The following is a 19,962-nucleotide window of genomic DNA, read 5'->3' as shown; positions in this document are numbered from 1 at the left end:
CCTTTGGATTCTCAATGTAGAACTACATTTTCTTGGGTGAACTACTGTTTCCAAGAATAGTAAGATGACTCCTGGCTTACTTACCTTTTCTTTTGTGGGTCTAGTATGCACCACCCTATGTGGAGTGCTGGGAAGGGCTTTACATAGGAACTCCTTTATCCCACTCCTCATGCAACATTCTGTTCACTAACTCACTTGAATGGCTGGTGGCAGAGTTTTCTTTTTTACTACTTTGTGCCACGTATCTGCAGGCTGACACCTCAGCCGCAGTACAGCACCCAATGGTGACCATCTTCTCAAAATGGCCCCAGTCGCCTTGTTTCACCATTTCTTGTCAGTTTCTTTTGGGCTTTTACTCTGAATCTGGTTGGAGTCCTTAGTTTATTTTGCCTTTGGCAGGCTTCAGCCCTGAAGCCCGCCCAGGCTCCAGTGTGTCTGGAAAGGCAAGAAGTTAGGGAGGGTCCCGAAACTTCCCTGTCCTTTGTCTCTAGGTGTGACTGAGTCCAACGAGTTCCGATTGTCGTCCTGGACAGCCAGCTGTCCAGCCAGCCTGCTGGGTGATTGACATCCCAGGGCAGTGAATGAATGAGAACTGGACCACTGAAGGCCAACATCCGACGAAGACATGAAGAGACACCAGCAGCCCCTCCTAGACCACGAAGTGCCTGGTGAAGCACTGCTGACCCCATTTTCGTTTCGAATGGGAAGACCCACATGGGACAACTTCCTCCCTTGGGCTGGTGGGACCAACTAGCCTAAAGACAAGCTTCATTTTGGCGCAACCATCCGACTTGCTATGACTTACCAAGGCTGCCTAATACCCAGGGACCCCCGACCAAGTGCAAATCGGGCCAAAACTTTGTGGTCATCCAGAGGACCCTACAGAAGCAGGAAATCTTCATCCAGAGTCCCCTCACCAGAGTCCAGGACCGAGGGATCAAGTAACTTCTAACCAAAGCTGTTCCTTCTTCGGGGCTGAGAAAAAGATGCCAAAACCACCAAAGACGACAAATCAAGGAGAATCCATTGCTGCAGAGTCCCTCTCGAGTGCTGCTGCAGGAGTCCACCAGACGTCCTCCCCCCTTTCATAACCACAACCAAGGAACAAGGGTCTGCTGCACTGCAATAAGATGCATCCAGCTGGAACAAATTCTTTATTTCACAGGTACTGTGGGGCTTGGGGTACATCAACCTTCTGCTATTTGTAGCACTTCCTACCTTGGGGAGTGCTATTTTACCCTCCTTAGAGTTCACCTCAACTCACTCGCACTGGCCCTTCAGCTTGTGTTTCTACAAGGTGACTCTTCTTGAGTTGCTTGGACTTTCTATTTGAACTACGGCTTATTTAAAACCATCTTCTAAAAAGAGAGCATCAGAACTTTGCACTAGCCCATTGACTTTGGCTGTCCTGGCTCCCTAAGGCCCCCTCTTCTTAACCTATTGGCTTTGGCAGTGCTTGTTCCCTTACTGGTTTTAATTGTTGAACACTAGTTTTGCTGATAAACTACTGCCTGCATCCCTCTGGGAGAATCCGTTTTGTAGAATCACAGTATGTTCTTATCCAACCATAACCTTTCCCTCCTTATAACAATACTTCAAAGGTGATAAATTACTGATCTCAAATGACGTCACTCAGTGTGCTGGAAAATGTATAACATGAAAATTACTGACCTGCTTTACGGTTCTGTTTTTTAATTGAATCCTAACTTGGTATTAATGTTACCATCAGTTGCTGGTTTTTAAAGAGTGCTTTACATATCTGTGTATATATAATTAGTTAAGCATTTACTGATTTCATTGTACAGCTCATATTACCCTCAGTCAAACTACCAACTTGTTTAGTACAGGCCTATCTTAAAAGGTGGGTTACCTAGTACCAAGGGATAAATCATGGGTAGTCCCAAACCAGTTGGACTGCATCAATTGCTACCCAACACAGACCCCCCCCACAAATATAATCCTTGTCCTTTCATCCTTGAAGACAGTATTCCTCTGAAAAACTGCAGAAGAGTAGGAACAGGCCTTGAAATAGTGCCATGAGAACTTGCTGTGACCAGAGTGAAGGAGGGCGTCGGTGATGCCTAATCCATGTTTACATGTTGGCATGACCCCCTCCCACAGCCCCCACCCCCAATTGGCCCATGAAGCCATCTGAGAAGGGCAAAGCTTTCATCTAAGCTTCCGGAGAAGCAGAAGCCCTCTACAAATATCACATTTTACAGGTTGAGGCAAGGGCCAGCTGCGATTCTTTCCCACAGTAGTTGCCTGGGAGGGGCAATGTCCGCACCTCTTGCTTCTTAATTAGTGTTGGTCCAGCAGACACCATTTCAGCAAGTAGTCCAGGCTCAGCAGCGGGACACAGTGTAGGCAGCTTTAACCCAATCACAGTTGTGGGTAGCATGACATCCTAGGAGTATCCTATCATTGAAACGCCCCAACGACGCCCAAATTAAAGCTGCAATAAATAAGGTGCAACAGCTGCATGGAGTACTATGCAAAGCATGCAAACCTAAAGCAGATTCACAAGCTGCAGATTAAAAACATGTATATCAATATTCTGCTGAAAATTATCAAGGCATGAAGATATGCATCGAAAAAGAAATCAAGTTTTACATACCAGGGACCGTTTCTTGCCATAAAACGAGTTCAATGTAACCACTTTTGCACATTTAAAGTTAAAGAAAAGCGCTTCATTTCCTAGGACAGGTTATGAAAGACCCACCTTTCTTCTCGTTCTCTTTTTTGCTTTCGAGCATGGCGATCCATCACACTTGTTTTTGTTCTCGTCTTTTTCCATGAGTAGTAGAATTTCACAAGGCTTGCTATTGATTTGTCAGGAAGCTAAAAAGAAAAATAGATACTTCATGAAACAGCACATACTTGGGATAGGGCGATTCCTGCAGGTTTCTTAGCAGCACATGGTTACAGGTTCCTCCCAACACAAGTAGTTAACTTTTCTAAACTTAATGGAACACTTCATACACCCATTGCAAAGTGCTAAACCTATCTAGGACCTGAAAGTTGGGGGTAGTGTTGTCCAGCACGTCAAATATGTTTGATGGAGTCAACTTAATGGCTTAGAATTTAGAGGTCGCCCAGGAGTTTTTATATACTAGATCAAGAGCTCTACCACTTCAATTCCACAGTAAATTACTGTACTAGCCTGCCGCCGAACAGACACAATAATGTAGGTCATAACTGTCAGCCTCATGTTTGAGTCTAAGACGTCTTTCAGTGATCTGATTAAACAGCTGCCACAGCAAGTTATAATAAAAGCACTGTGTAGTTTACTTACATTTCCTAATTAGGTGACAATTAACTTACTATTCAGGTAGATTTCTGGAATCTAGCCTGGTGGGCAGATTTTAGGGTGAACAGGGAACTCTGAGGTTTGCCGAAATCCACTCAAAGTATGTGGATGAGCAGTCAAGGCTTCTTCTCAGGAGTGTGAGTGGGGTCAGGGGCCCTCCGAGTCCACACAGTATGGCACACACAAATCAAATTCAATATAGACAGTTATGTATAAAAACAATTATAGTCCTTTTGTAAACACAATGAAAAATGAATTTAACAGGTAGCATTATTGCACAACACGGATTCAAATATATACAGTCACCAAAGGTTCAAATATACAAATAACTTAGCAAAACCAGGTACGTATTGTAGTTGCAGCCAATTATAGAACAAATTGCAAGACAATAACCTATCCAAAGACGTTCAAACCCTTAGATGAAGTTGAATGGGGCCTTGTGCCCAAAAGTGATAGGAGCCACAATGTTTCTCATCTGAATGTAATCTCCCTAGTCATGATTCAATAAGCTTGTGTTGGTGATCGTAAAATCTCTACAACACTGTTATCCTTGGCAAGTATAGGTTTTCTTTTATTCAAGACCCAAAGTGAGCCTAGGGGTAAGATACTCGACCCAGGTTCAAGTAACAGGCTTTATGAAGGAATTCCTGACCTGGCAAAGCAGGAAAGCCAAACAATATGACAAAAGAAGGCACAACAACTTTCATGCCCTAGCCACGTTTAGTAGCTATACTATGTGCACACGATAAATAATGCAAAAATGGTTAAAAAATAACCATAAACATCGGTTAACTACCTGCTTGATTTTCGTCAAATATCAAAGTAACCAAGAGATCCATGTGTAAAAAGCTAGGGTGATAGAAAAGTATCCCATTGCACTGCATGGTAAGGTGCAGTATGCAATCTTAAAGTACAAGGACTCAAAAGGGAAACAGTTTCACAGCACTGATAGTCGATCGGAGGTCAGGGGAGTGAAGCCGGAGGCTCTACTCCCTTTCAAAAGAGGCAGTTCAAGATAAAAAGAGCAAAATGAATCGTTCCATAGGAAACTATGTAGGTAAAGCTGCAAAAGACATCTTTCCTAACACTTACTAAGGATATTTTTGGGGACTGACACTCTAGGATTTCTTGTTCAAGAGTGGAGAGTTAAGGGAGTTTTCCTAAAGTAAGACTTCATAAAACAATCCCAATGGCATACAGTTTCAACACTTCATATTAGTGTGTACTACTTGGTAGAGTGGCATAGCAGTTAGGCTTTTGCTCGCCCCCTGCCCCCACTTGACACCCACTGCACTTGCACAGCCGAATGACGAGGCTTAGTGGGACCAGGACTGTATTTCACAGATTTTGCCATGGTGATGTTCCGCTCCGATTTAGCCGTGTGGCACTTTGAAACACTATTCAGTTGTAGAAGTGCCTAACAAATGCCCAGTAAAATAAATAAAAGAATATGTGAGCTGTAGGTTAGTACACTGAACCCAGTTAGTGCAGTAGTCCAAAGAAACTCATTTATATTAATACAAATATTTACACAAGGATTGTCACAAAATACTTGGATCACTTAACCAAACACACAGGATTATGCTTAGTTGGTAGTTGTTCGCGGTTCAATTGTTGAGTTTGACACTAATGACAGAGCTACCGTATTATCGGTACAACTGCGCACTCGCGCACACACAAAGATATACAGTAAGGGAATAGTTTATTACCTGAAACTCCATTTCTCCAGCATTGGTATCTTTCATGGATTCACATGCTTAGAATATTCCCCGTCGTCAGGCTGGGAATCCCCGGTACATTATATAGACCCTTTCCCGTAGGAAAACTTTTTTGACTTTTATGCGTCCTATCCACCTCGTTTTGTATCATGCGTGCCCGCGCCGTCAGGACGCCATGATATAAATACAGGACCCACCCCCGCGCTCCCTCAGATTTCGGCCCCCAAAGTAGTGGGGGAACCAGTTTGCATGGCCAGGGGAGGCAGGCGGGCGCATGTGAATCCATGAAAGATACCAATGCTGGAGAAATGGAGTTACAGGTCAGAAACTATTCCCTTCTCCAGCATTGGATCTTTCATGGATTCACATGCTTAGAATAGATTACATAGCAGTACCATCCCTAAAAGAGGAGGCGTGCATGCAAACTCACATACTTTCCTCACAATGTCCGTTCTCTATGGTCGTGTACCCATCAGCAATTGTTAACATAGAAAACAAACAATATTCAGTCATAATTGCAACAAGATCTAACCCCTCAACCGGGGCTTACCTTATTGGAATAGGTGTCGAAGCACCGCCTGTCCCATCCGAGTATCTTCAGCATGTTGTTGTGACATGCAGTAATGGCGGGTAAAAGTGTGTGTAGCCGCCCAGGTAGCCGCCATGCAGATGTCCCCCAGAGGGACTCCAGACCACAGCGCCGTCGACGATGCCGACGCTCTAGTTGAATGAGCTCTTGGGCGTCGCAGAAGAGGCTTCCCAGCCTTGGAATGGCAGTACGAAATGGTAGACGATACCCATCTTGACAGTCCTTGCTTTGAAATGGCTTTGCCTTTAGCACCCAGACCATAGGCCACGAACAATTGCCTCGTTTTCCTGAAAGGTTGCGTGCGATGAAGATAAAACTTAAGAGCCCTCTTCACGTCTAATGTGTGTAACGTGCGCTCCGCTCCCGAGCATGGCTCTGGAAAAAAACGTAGGTAAGACAATAGAGGAATGTTTATGGAACACTGAAGGAGCTTTCGGTATGAACTGTGGGTTAGTGGCGAGGACCACCTTGTTCTTAAAAAATCTTAAATATGGTGGGTCTACCATTAGAGCTTGGATTTCCGAAATACGTCGGGCTGAAGTGATGGCCACCAGGAAGGCCAATTTCCAGGACAAAAACTTTAGAGACGACGATGACATTAGTTCAAAAGGAGGTTTCATAAGAGACGCTAACACCAGATTGAGGCTCCACACCGGAGGAAATCTCTTCTCGGGAGGGAAACTCCTGAACAACCCTTTAAGGAAGTGCTTAATCAGGCGGTCGCTGAATAATGGTGCGGAATGTCGGTGACGTGTAAACCTGGAGATGGCGGCCAGGTGTACTTTTATCGACGACACCGATGAGCCCTTTTGAGCTAAGAACAGCAAGTATGGAAGGAGCTGTTCCGGCGTAATCGACTGCGGAACCAAACCTGGTTGATCCCCACACCACTGACAGAAACTCCTCCATTTGTACGAGTATGAAGTGTTTGTGGAAGGTGCTCTTGCCGCTTGCAGAATACGACGACACTCCTCTGGAATCGTTAGCTGGCCAAATTCGGCGAAGTCAGGAGCCAGGCCGTCAACTTGAGGCTGTCCGGGTCGTGATGCCAGACGATACCCTCCTGTCGAGACAGAAGGTTGGGGATCTTCCTGAACCTCATTGGCTCCGCCGCCGCTAAGTGCAGCAGGTCTGACAACCACACCTGTCTGGCCCAATACGGAGCCACCAGAATCACCCGACATGGGTACTTGAGGATCCATTGCAACGTCCTCCGGATAAGAGGAAATGGAGGGAATGCGTACAGGAATTTGTTCGTCCCTGGGAAGGAGAACGCATCCCCCAGTGAGCCCTGCTGAGGCCATCTGCTTGCATACTGCGGGCATTTCCTGTTGTCCTTCGTCGCGAACAGATCGATGGAAGGATGTCCCCACTTCTTGAATACATGTTGTAGTTGCTGGTCGTTCAGCACCCATTCGTGAACTTCGTTCATTTCCCTGCTGAGGGCATCTGCCTCCACATTTCTCACACCTGGCAGGTGGAACGCCAAGATTAGCATGTTGTGTTGCAGGGCCCAATGCCAGATTTTCTGTGCCTCCGTCGACAGGGACCTGGAACGTGTTCCTCCTTGTTTCCTTAAGTAAAACATTGTAGTCGTGTTGTCCGTCATGACACTCACCACAGAGTCTCTCAGTTGAGGAAGAAAAGATTGGAGCCCACCGCACTGCTCTGAGTTCTAGCAGGTTGATATGCAGGGAGGACTCTTGTAACGACCACCGGCCTTGTACCTGTAACGTATCCAGAGGAGCTCCCCATCCGCTCAGCGATGCATCCGTCACCACCGTCTTCTGGAACTCCGGTTCCACCAGAGGCATTCCTTTCGTTAGATGAGTGGAAACTCTCCACCAACAGAGGGCTTGTACCAGTTGTTCGTCGATGACCAGTCTGTCGGACCAGCGACCTTGGCTCTGCGCCCAACGGTCCGCTAGGAATTCCTGGCAAGGCCTCATAAACAGACGGCAGTTGTTTATCAACGGAATGCAGGATGACATGGTCCCTAGCAGGGACATGTATTTGCGCACCGACACCCTGGTACCGCATCTCCATTCCGACGCCTTGCTTTGTAGCTTCTGTATTCTTTCGCTGGATGGTCTTGCAAGGCTTGTGTGCGTATGAAACTCCGCTCCTAGAAAGACCAAGGTCCTCGAAGGCTCTACGGACGACTTGCTGAAGTTTATCGCGAAGCCCAGTACCTGTAAGAGGGACATCGTGGCCCCCAGACTGTTTGTTCCATGGACGAGCCTCTGACCAGCCAGTCGTCTAGATAGGGATAGACATGGTGACCGTCCTTCCTTAAATGGGCCGCTATGGGGGCCAAGCACTTGGTGAACGTCCTGGGGGAGGACTTGAGACCGAACGGGAGGACCTTGAACTGAAAATGCTTTCGCCCGACGACGAACCTTAAATATCTCCTGTGTCGTGGACGTATTGGGATATGAAAATATGCGTCCTGAAGGTCTAGCGACGACAGATAATCCATGGGTTGCACCGACCTGATAACCTCCTGGAGCTTTAGCATTTTGAATTTTGAGCTCTTTAGCCATTTGTTGAGTACCCTCAGGTCGAGAATGGGCCTCCATTTTCCATTTGGCTTCTTGACGACGAAGAACCGGGAATAAACCCCTTGTCCTTCCTGTGCCACAGGAACCCGTTCTACCGCCCCTTTTTGTCGCATAAGCGCCACCTCTTGTCTTAGAACTCGAAGGTGGCCAAAAACACTGGCGGAAGACTTGGAGGCTTGTTTTTGAATTGCAGCGCATGACCCATGCGAATCGTGTCCAGAACCCATCGATCTGTGGTGATGCATTTCCATTGGTCGATATGATGAGAGACTCGACCCCCCCAGGACGTTCCGAAGGCGTCATTGGTTGCTGGTTTGCTTGTCCTTCGTCGACGAGGGACCCGAGCCGCGTCGTCTGGAGGCTGATAATCTCTGCCTCTACGTGCTGACTGGGATGCCCGTCTGTAACCTTGTGAGGCGTATGAGGGCCTGTTAAATCCACGGTCCCTAGAGGCTCCAAAGCGGGAGTTTCCGGAAGCACCCCTGAAGGGGCGAAAAGAGCGAAAACTTCTACCTGTCTGGAGGGCGCCAAGAGACCTAGCAGTATCCGTGTCTTCTTTCATCCCCTTCAAGGCTTCATCTACCTTGTCTCCAAACAGATGTTCTCCTTCACATGGCATGTCTAGGACTTTGTACTGGACTTCAGGTCTAAAAGTAGTACATTTGAGCCACGCTTGTCGACGAAGTACTACGCCATGATTGATTTGTTTGAACCCAGACTCTGCTAGGTCCACCGCAATATTAATTGTATGGTTCGAGGCCTCCTCGCCATCCCGTACTAGCAACATGGCTGCTTTTCGATGTTCTTCCGGCAGATGTTCTAGGATAGGGGCTATTTTATGCCACATCTCCCTATCGTAACGTGATACAATCGCCAAGGAGTTGGCTGCTCTTACCGTCGTGGCGCCGACTGAGAGCACCTTTTTCCCAAAGGCGTCCTGCCTCCTTGCCTCGCTTTCTGGTGGGGCTGAACATTTTTGCTGTACTCTGGCCTTCCTAGCCGCTGCCGCCGATACCACAGAGTCTGACAGTGGCTGTGATGTTAGACATTTTGGAGTGGACTCCGGAGGCTTTTCCCATCATTGCATGGAAGGCTCCCACATCATCCGGAGGAGATGGTTGTGCCTGGCTCCTCGTAGACTCTACCTCTACATCCGAATTCCATGTTGGGTCTCTCGACGGTGACGGGGAGATGTCTGACCCCGAGTCACCTCGTATAGAATCGGACTCCGATAGCTCACCCTCCTCCTGCGCTCGAGGACGATCCTTCACCACCTGGGAGGCCGACGGGCTTTTGGTCGTCGAGCGAGCTGCTTGAGGTTGTTCGTCGACGGAAGGTGCAGAAAATATCGACGATGAAGTGCCAGGCTGAGGGATCTGCGTATCCAGACGCTGCAGGAGCTTCTGAAGTGTATTAAGCACATCCAGAGACAAAACCGTCTGGGGGGGGTCAGCAACGTCGAGGACAGAGGGACCACACCCCCACTCGCACTCGTCGACGTATTGGAAGGCCGTAGGCCCAAGTCCGACGGCTGCATAACCATGCCACATTCTCCTTCCACCGACGACCCCGGCAAGGCCGTGTCTGGCTGCAGTAGGACCACAGGAGGGGCCGGGTCACAAACCTCTGGCTGCCAAGCCATAGATTGAGTCACCGTCGACGAAGGAATCCCCGCCGCTGCTGCCTGAATAGTAATAGGCATTGTCAGCGACACCGGGGTCGACGAGCAAGTAGCCGGCACCGAGCCTTTACATTTCGTAGCTGATTTCGTTGCCGACTTCCCTGCTGAAGCATCTCGACTCACGGAAGACCTAGGACAGTCCCCTGAGGAGGATTTTGATGCCGCTTGCCTGTCCGTTTTAGAGGATGAGGAGGAGGAGGACTTTTTGTGTGATGAGGAAGACCCAGCATGCTTCCCCGTATGCTTGTCCGCAGGGCATTTTTTGACAGGCCGCACCTTCTTCGAGGGAGGTTCCGACTTGCTCCTGGAGGCCGTGGAGCCAACTTCTGATGCCGGATAGGCACCCGCTCCGTCGTGAAGCCAGTCGACCAACCTTCTTTTCCGGTCTTTAAGGGTTTTTTGGGAGAAACCCCGGCATATCTCGCATGTATCCGCCGTGTGGTGCGGGTGGAGACATTAGATACAATCCATGTGGGCATCACCTTCATAGACTTTTTTTGAGTCCACATGTCGCACACGGACGAAATAAAGCTTTTCCGGACATATTTATTCCAGAATGTAACTTCGCCGAAGCGAAAATACAACCTAATTTTGATTAGCAGTAACCACGAGGATCCCACTACTTTGAAAGACGGTTGAAATCTGAGGGAGCGCGGGGGCGGGTCCTGTATTTATATCATGGCATCCTGACAGCGCGGGCAGGCATGATACAAAACGAGGTGGATAGGACGCATAAGCGTCGAAAAAGTTTTCCTACGGGAAAGGGTCTATATAATGTACCGGGGATTCCCAGCCTGACGACGGGGAATATTCTAAGCATGTGAATCCATGAAAGATCCAATGCTGGAGAATTGTTGTTTCAGGAGCTTTTTTACTTTTAAACCTTTATTTCTACTCTTTGGTTTCAGCCTTAACTCTAGTTCTCAGAGTAGGGCATCTATCACAGCTCAAGATGGAGGAAGGTACTCTACACAGCGATGGTTCCAGTATATGATATATTTTATTTATATTGCACTCCTACACAGGTGTTTCAGAGCGCGTCCAGGCAAACGGAGGGTAACAGGAGAGAAAACAAAAACAACTATCTTACTAGGCCCAGTGACATTGAGAACGTACAAGTGCACGGGGAAGGGGGGGGAATTGAAAAGCGCAGAGCATAGGAGAGAAAAGATAAATAAAAAGGTGATCAGAAACAGTGGGTAGTGCATTCTGTGAAAGCAAAGTGCAAGGTTAGTCAGATAGGGTGTATCTGATAAGTGCAGGAGAAGAGTGGGGGGGGGGGGGCTGTATGGGTACAGATACAGGCCCCAATGCGAGGGGTGGCCAGGAGGCAGTGCAGGAGGGTGGCAGGGTGAGCAGGTGCCTGGGCCCGAAGGACAGAGGGTGACCAGGTGCAACAGTGCCAAGCGAGAAAGCAGATCAGCAGGGGAGAAGAGGGGCAAAGGCAGAGGCGAAGAGGAAGGTCTTGGGGATCTTCCCAAACCGTAAATGGTTCTCAAGTTTCAAGGTGGCAGGGAGGCAGTTCCAAAGGGAGGCCCCAGCCAAAGACCGATCTACCCCCAGCACGTTTCTTTGAAAAACGGCTGACCCTGATGGAGTTGGAGGTAGAGGAGTGAAGGGCACAAGAGGGGAGGTATTTATGAAGGGATAGTTGAAGGTATTTTGGACCCAGGCACTAGAAAGCCTTGTGGACAATGCAAAGGGTTTTAAACGTAATCCTTGCATCCATTGGGAGCCAATGAAGGGATTTTAGAGCTGGAGAGATATGATCCCAGGGCTTGAGGCCAAGGACCAGTCTTGCAGTCCTGTTCTGGATTAGTTGTAAGGAGTGGAGGCGGGTAGATTTAGAAAGAGGCTGTTACAGTAGTTCAACCTAGAGAGAATCAGAGCTTGGGAGACAGTGAGCTTCTGAGGGAAGGAGAGGAAAGGAAGAGTACCTCTAAGGAGGTGCACTAAGAAGTTTGACTTTTTAGAGAAGTCAGATGTGTGCAGAGTAGGAAAATGTGGAGTCAAAGATGACCCCAAGGTTCTTAGCTTCGCAGGTAGGGGGAGGAGGGCCAAGGGAGGCCAGCCAGAGAGTGAGGGGAAAGGATGGAGAGGGTGTACCAATAAGGAGGATCTCTGTCTTGTTGGCATTTAAAACAAAGATCATTGGCGGCACACCAATTTTGAATGGCGATTAGACAATTAGAGATGAGAGAAGGAGAGGAGGTGGCTGAAGGAAGCCTGAAAATTAGTTGGGTGTCGTCAGCATAGCACTGGAAATGTGAGCAGAAAATGCACATGCAGTAGGCGAGAGTTGCCATGTATTGTTGAAAAGCCAGGGTGAGAGGTTAGATCCCTGGGGAACACCACAGGTTGAGAGGGAGATAAGGACCCAAGTTGTACCTGGGGGGGGGGGGGTCGATCACAGAGAAAAGAGGTCAGCCAGGCCAGAGCCTGATTGGTGATACCCAGGTTGTCATGGTGACGATTGAGCAGGGTGATATGGTTGACCGTGTCAAAAGCAGAGGAGAGATCAAGTAGGATGAATACAGAGTGAATGTTAGAGTCAAGGTTGTAGAGCAGGTCTTCACGGATGTTCAGGGAGCAGTTTCCGTACTTCTGGCAGCTCTGAAGCCGGATTGGTGGTCATGGAGAGAGCCAACAAACAAAGTCAGAATGAAGGTTAAGCTCAGAGATGGCAAGCTTTTCCAGGAGTTTACCCAAAAAGGGAGTAATGGAAATTGGGCAATAGTTAGCCGGACAAGGAGAGGATGCACAAGGGAGTGCTTCAGAGGGGAGGGGGAAGGATCCTGAGGCAAAGAAGAGGTTGCAGAAATCGGCAAGGGCCGGAGCGAGGATATCAATGTGGTCCTTAATGGTTTTATTGAAACAGGGATGGACAGGTTTTGATGAGGCTTTCATAGATCGGACTTGTCTAGTGACCTCAGAGGAATAAAGAGGAAAGGCAGAGAAAGAGGGGGGTGGCGGGGAATCAGAGTGGGTCAACAAGCAGAGAAGGAGAGGAGGGGAGTGTGGACAAGATGTCTTGGGTTTTGGTGATAAAGTGTGAGGCAAGGTCATTGCAAAGAGCATGAGAGGCGAGAGGAGGGGTGGATACTGCAGCAGGGTTGGCCAGCTCCTTGCAGATTTTAAAGAGTTCGGCCAAGTTGCTAAATGCTGCAGAGACACAGGCCTGAATATGGACTCGCTTCTTAGTGCGTACAGAGTCGGTATTGCCTTTGGAGCAGGCGGCAAGCCAGTTTGTCAGGGGATGAGCAAGAGGCCCGCCATTTCCTCTCGGCCGCCCTACACTTACGTTTAAGTGTAGCTAGATCAGAGTCATACCAAGAATCGCACTTGACTTTGGGCTTCAAACGGATCCTCATGACAGGGGCAAGAGCATCAAGAGTAGCAGAGATAGAGGAGTAGAGCATAGACAGGGCTGTGTCAGGGTGTGAGTCAGCCTGGACTGCAGGAGGGGGTGAGAAGGTGGCAGCGAAAGCCTCGACCCGACGCACGCTTCATGGGTCAGATGTCCGAGAAGGTGGGTGGCAGTCTTTGGGTAGGCCTGACTTGAGGGGAGGAGATGAGGAGAGGAGGCAGTGATCGCTCCAGGAGAGAGGAGTGGTGAGGGGAGTAGATAGGGGAGGCCAGAGGAGATCAAGACATCACGTGTGTGGCCAGCAGAGGGAGTCTGGCCGGAGGGGACGATAGAGAGGGAGAGTGAATCGCAGAGGTCGCAAAAGAGCACAGATGAGGAACGGGGAGAATCAAGATGGATGTTGAGGTCACCAAGGAGGAGGAGTTGAGAGGTAGAGGTCAGGAAGGTGGAGGAGAGGTCTGCCCACTCAGAGAAAAGAGGTGACTTGACCAGGGAGCCAGTAGAGAGTAGAAACAGTAAGAAAGAGAGCCTACAGACAAGGCATTCTAAAGAGGAGTAAGTCTGAGTGGGGATGATAGAGGCAAAGGTTGTCAAATACTGCCTTTCATCAGTCCTAGGGACAGGTCATGTTTGTTTTTGTTCCAACAGTTAGGCCTCAAATACCCTTTAACAAGTCAGGTCCGTTTAGGAAATTCGGGAAATAAACTCCAGAAGAACTGGAGGCTGGTGAAATAAGAAGTTGGAGAGATAGCAGCTACTGCAACTAGAGGCAGCTAAGTCCCATTTGTTTGACAGTCTTTAAATCTAAGTATTAGTGTTTGAAATAATAATTCAGCTTTAGAAATATTTACGTGAATGTTGGCACCAAGAAGCAGGGTTTTCAGAGACTTTCATGTTCACCTAGATGAGCGAGTTTTAAAATGTGCGAGCACTACGAACTGCGCAATGGACTGTCTTGAGAGGGTGCACCAGTCAGTCAACTTTGTGCCGGCATTGTAAGCAGCCTGTATCACGAAGGAAATCCTCCTGCGCGGCAGGGGTATTACTAGTTCTGAAAAAGATCCGGGGCTATGCTAATTTTGGGACTGTCGGGCCTGGGGACTAGCTAGCCTTTTTGGTTGTAACCCCTGAGCTCCTATCCGGGGCTACAACCAAAAGACCCGGGGCTGTAGACCCTTCAGCCCCCACCTAGCAAAGCCTCTGCTGCCCGGTGACTGCCACTGGAGAGGAAAGGTCAGCTCCTGTGGAGAAAAGAGTGTGCGACTGCGAAGCATGGCAAGCGCAGTGACAAATCTCTATTTAACAATCATCTGGGTTATACAACCCTCTAGTGACCTTTTCCGATACTGCATGCATGCAAGGCTCATTTAACATTTTCTTTTTAGCCTTTGTTTTTTGTTTTGGTTCTGACTAACTAGTTTTAAGCATGCAGTGCAAGAAGTAAATTAAATTGCTTTGGTAAAAGGAAATTCAGCAATTAAATAAAGGAGTAGGGACTCAGAACTGTAATATGAAGAGAAAAACCTTCTGCAACTCAAAATAGTAGTAAAGAATTTTTGCCTCCACAAGGGAAAAATCAGCATATTCAGAAGGAATTGTTTGGATAGTAAACTGTACAATGAAGACTCATTTTAAACCAGAATCAATTTAAAGTTCAAAGAACATTCTAGGAAGAGTATGGTCTCGAGTTTAAAAGATTTCATGAAATCCTCCAAAGAGGAAGTTAAGTCAAGAAGCTTCCTTTTAGGTGAAGCAGAAGGGGTTCAGGTACTGAGTTAAATCAAGGGTTAATGGGAGAGGTTAAGGAAGGTTTAAAGATGTACATATTAACTTGTTCTTCTTTCTCGTCCTCATACAGATATCCTTCAGAGTCAAGGTCAGGAATCTCATCTATTGGTTATTTTATCCACGTCAAGGGTGTTCCGAATGCAGCCATTGCCACTAGGCTGAGGGTGCAACACTGGGAGGGACTGTGGGTTTCAGCGGCTCCCGGGGACATCAAGTGAAAACACTGACCTGACAAGCAGCAGCAGAACTGTAAACGTTCCAGTGGATACTTTCAGTCTCCAGTTAAGGATTCTAGAAAAATTCACACAATATGTTGGAGAACCTGTGGACACAAGCCGACAGCTTGGACAGAGTGGACAACCTAGACACCTCTTTGCTCACTCAAACGCTTGTAGCGACTTCTTGGTTGAAGATAAGCAATTAACAAGGGGGGTCCTGAGAGACACTCTGCCAGACAGGTGTCCTGGTTACAAGAGCCTTACCCAGAGTCTTTAGCTCACTATCTTTCACAGAGGACAAATATCCTACACATATCAGTCTTTGTCCTGCCCTGGGGCAGTCCAGCACCGAAATGCTAGGCAATTCTCCTCTTAACAAGAGTACCAACAGCAACCCCAGAGAAGGGGTTTCAGTCTGGTTGAACCTCATCAATAGGGTGTAGCTGTGCCTCTCCAGGAATAGTGAAGATAAGCAATACCTTTTCACTAGGTTAGAAGAAATGCTTGTGGCTGGATTCTACTTTGTGCAGCAGCGCTGGCCCAGTCTCCAGATTCCTTGATCTGGTGACGAAAGGCAGCACAATGAACGCAATGTCTCAGCAGCAGTCCGGAGAGAGGACCTCTGGCATAGATTTCTTCACCTTCTCTGGTCAGTCTGGTTTTGGCGCCATTTCTGCAGCACCAAAGGACATGATTCACCGAATCAATTTACTTCTGGTGTCCTGCACTCTGGCGAGAGGACTTGGATGAGTTGGATTGTGTCTTTGGAGGTTCACCTGGAGCTCAAAGACTTGGGACAGATTCGCCATTGGCAAGACAATGCACTACAATTGGATCGTAGGTCTCCCGTTATTCACTGTCTGCAGCTCTGGAAAGGCACAGCACCCCGGGAGATGGCTCAGATTGTACTTCGTCTAAAGGCTGGTTGGTCTCGCTTCTTTGGAGCGCCTCTGTCACATAGAAAACTGGATCAGGACAGCAGTGGTCGCCTCACAGGGTTGCAGAGGGTCTGCAGATGTCTCTGGTCATGGTCTTCAGTTGCTTCAAGTTCCAGAGGTGTACACACCTCTGCAATCTCGCTAAGCAGTTTACAGAAGGGGGTGGGTGGCTTCCAATCAGGACAGTCTGACCCCCAGTGGGAACTGGTTTAATTCAGGCAGACAAAAAATAGAGCGAAGGGGAGTGGGGGCGGTGTGGAGGGGTGGGTGGTGACTAGTGAAGAACTCCTCCCCCACTTGCTGCCTGCCCAGACGCACGGAAACTAGGCGGCGACACCCAAGGGTTCCTGCCAAAGGCAAAACACACACAGACCTCCCCTTCCCAGAATAGGAGAAGGGCTAACAAAGGACAGCACGCTGCTGCCGACCTACCCATTGCAGTGCAGGAGTCCCCAAACATCCTCCCTCTTGTCCCCACGACTGAGGCCCAGGAACAACAGGATCTGCAGCGCTGTACAGGAACAGAAGCCAGCTGGAACCATTCCTTCTAACCAAAGGTACTGTAAAGCAAAGAGTACTTACCTCTTGTTGTGTAGCCTCACTTGTTCTCAGTTGAGACTTGTCTTGGTTGCCATTGCAGCGTTGCTTGCAGCTTTGCCCTTCACAAGCCTCCCAGCTTGTGGCCCTTCGAGTGAATCTTGTTTCTACAAACTTTTCTAAAAACATTGTGCAAGACTTTACTTCCATGCAAAGAAGATCTTCAGCTCCCCTGGACTTTGCTCAACTAACATTGGCTGGCCTGGCTCTCTGAGCGACTCTGCTTACCTCCGACTTTGCGCTTTTGGTTTTCGTCCAAGAAAGGGTTCATTTACTTTGCATTGGAAGGTTTAAAAAGCACTTACCAGTTTATGAATTATTTGTTAACCAAGGTTTTATTCCTCTACCTAATCCTTTACACACAACCTCTGTATTGCTCTAAATGTACCAGTGATAAATCAATGCCTAGTGTCCTAGCTATTTAAGTCACCTGAGGGTGTTGGAAGTGTCTCTGTGCCATCCCCAACAGGCGTTATCTGATTTAGAGAAATCAGAGAGTGTTTTGAAGGAGGCTTATAGAACTGACTGTTAAATTAATAATTTATCAAGAAACCTCGAGTATAAGTTTTTATTTAAATAACTGTCACTGTGAAACTCTGTTACAACATTACAGCTGATTCTGACCCCTCTCGAGATAAGCCTGGCTGCTCAGCCACACTGCCAACCTGTGTAGTACAGACTTATACCAAAGGTTGGGTTCCCCATTGCCAAAAGGACAAGGCTGCTGTAGTCTCCAAAAGGGCATTGCACAAAATCTTGCGTACAGTTCTCTTGCTGCAGAAGGCGAGACATTTGGTTCCATTTAGTAATTTTGCTTTACTTTATTCTAATAGGGAGCACTTAAAAATCTGTGTATATGGTGAGGACTTTAGCATAGACATCACCGGGTTGATTCAAAATCTTAGTTGAGTCTAAACACTCCCTGCCTCTTTCCCAGCTTCCTCAGCACCTTCCCAGCCTGGTGAACAAATTCAATTAAAATACAGGTACCCCAATTAGGCACCAATTAAAGGCATGGTCTAGTAAAAAAAAATATTTAAAAAATAGATAGGCAACATAAAAAAAAAAACACTAGCATTCTCTTTTTTAACACTTCCTATGTAAAATTTTGAGCTATTCAAGCTCAAAATTCGCAAAAGCAAGCACATGGGCGCATCCATTTTGTGAAATGGATGCCCTCCTGTGCTGGCTTTTGCGGCACTAATGAAGGAAAAGCCAGCCAGCTGTAGTAAACAAAAGCTACCGTCGGGTGGCTTTCCCTTCATTAGTGCTGTACGCGGAGGACGGGGACCGGAGACCAGAGCAGGAAAGCTGCAGCTGAATCTCGGTAAGTGCTATTTATTTTTTTTTAAAAAAATAAGCACTAGCTGCGTTTTTTTTTCTAAGTTTTCCGGGCTGGAGGAGCCCGGAAAACTTAGAAATAAAACCGCAGCTTTAAAAACGTTGTATTTATGTTTGCGGTCGCTTTTGAAGTGACCGAAAACATAAATACAACGTTATTGTGTTGGAAAACGCTGCGTTTTTTCTTTCCGAGTTTCTCAGGCTCCTCCGGCTCGGAGGAAAGAAAAACTGCAGCGTTTTCCAACACAACCGCGTTGTTTCTGCCTGCTGTGGCTTTCACTTTGGGTCTCCGGTGCTCCCCTGGGAGCACCGGAGACCCAAAGTGATAGCCACAGCAGGCAGAAACAACGCGGTTGTGTTTACATGCCGCGTAGTGTTTCTGCCTACCGCTGATTTCCCATTTGGGGCTCGAGAGCCCCAAATGGGAAATGCTAAATGCTGCGTTGTTTCTGCCTGAAACTGCTTTCCCATTTGGGGCTCTCGGGCTCCCCTGGGAGCACCGGAGACCCAAAGTGATAGCCACAGCAGGCAGAAACACAACGCGGTTGTGTTGGAAACGCAGCGGTTTTTCTTTCCTCCGAGCCGGAGGAGCCTGAGAAACTTGGAAAGAAAAAACGCAGCGTTTTCCAACACAATAACGTTGTATTTATGTTTTCGGTCGCTTCAAAAAGCGACCGCAAACATAAATACAACGTTTTTAAAGCTGCGGTTTTATTTCTAAGTTTTCCGGGCTCCTCCAGCCCGGAAAACTTATGAAAAAAAAAAAATGCAGCTAGTGCTTATTTTTAAAAAAAAATAAATAACACTTACCGAGATTCAGCTGCAGCTTTCCTGCTCTGGTCTCCTGTCCCCGTCCTCCGCGTACAGCACTAATGAAGGGAAAGCCACCCAGCGGTAGCTTTTGTTTACTACAGCTGGCTGGCTTTTCCTTCATTAGTGCCGCAAAAGCCAGCACATGAGGGCCTCCATTTCACAAAATGGATGCGCCCATGTGCTTGCTTTTGCGAATTTTGAGCTTGAATAGCTCAAAATTTTACATAGGAAGTTTTAAAAAAGAGAATGCTAGTGTTTTTTTTATGTTGCCTATCTATTTTTTAAATAAATTTTTTTACTAGACCATGCCTTTAAATTAAAGGGCAGAACTTTGTACCGGAATGGCTAGTGTTCGAGAATAGCGAAGTCAAGGGACGCACCAGGAAGCTCATGTGCATAGGAGTAGCCTCCTTGAACCAGTGGAATCATTTTGAGTGCTTTCCTTGGGAATACTGATGTAAAGTGATTGGTTCCACTATGGGTGTGCAACACTCCCTTTGTTCTTGCACAGTGACCGCTGTTCTTTTAGAACCAAGTCAGTGGCACCTTTTTACCTCTGGTCCACAGCTCGTCCTACGCTTCCTGGTGGAATGCAAGGAGGTCTTTCTTTAACTAAGGTGAGACCCACTGGAACGATCTCCAGCAGCTAATGGAAGACTGGCTTTTCTTCCAGTCAACCCAGCGCTCCTAGCTCTAGCACAGGGTCAGTAAAGAGACAGAATAAATTAAAAACTTTCCAAAAGTCGCAATTTTCACAGTGGAATAGCCAGCTAGCAGGAAATCACGCCAGACATTTCTCAGAGGTTCTAATCCATTTGAAATCACTCATCTTTCTCAAATAAAACCCAGAGGTGACAACAGTCAACGAAGCAAGGGGGCAGAGAGCAGAAACCTATCCAATTTTGTTGCAAAGGATTAACAAGCAAAGGCCAATTGATTTGCTCACATAATATTTCAAACAGTAAGCATTGGCAAAACCAACAGATTTAGGCTTTCATATGCCTAGTTCAGCTCCAATTGCCCTAATTCACTTAATGCCAT

General features: G+C 47.5%; 1 protein-coding gene across 3 annotated transcripts in view; it reads right to left on the bottom strand.

Annotated features, from left to right (window-relative positions):
- Positions 1-19,962, bottom strand: part of RCOR1 (REST corepressor 1) — a 297,736-nt gene that overhangs the window by 200,891 nt on the left and 76,883 nt on the right. For all 3 annotated transcript variants that reach the window (XM_069638105.1, XM_069638102.1, XM_069638103.1), the window contains one exon: positions 2,723-2,841. In XM_069638105.1, the coding sequence (XP_069494206.1) occupies positions 2,723-2,841 (119 nt within the window). The remainder of the gene's footprint in view (positions 1-2,722; positions 2,842-19,962) is intronic.

The sequence above is a fragment of the Ambystoma mexicanum genome, chromosome 14 (genome assembly GCF_040938575.1).
Source record: "Ambystoma mexicanum isolate Mex_15411 chromosome 14, UKY_AmexF1_1, whole genome shotgun sequence".
NCBI lineage: Eukaryota > Metazoa > Chordata > Amphibia > Caudata > Ambystomatidae > Ambystoma > Ambystoma mexicanum.
This window is presented reverse-complemented; position numbering and strand designations above follow the sequence as displayed.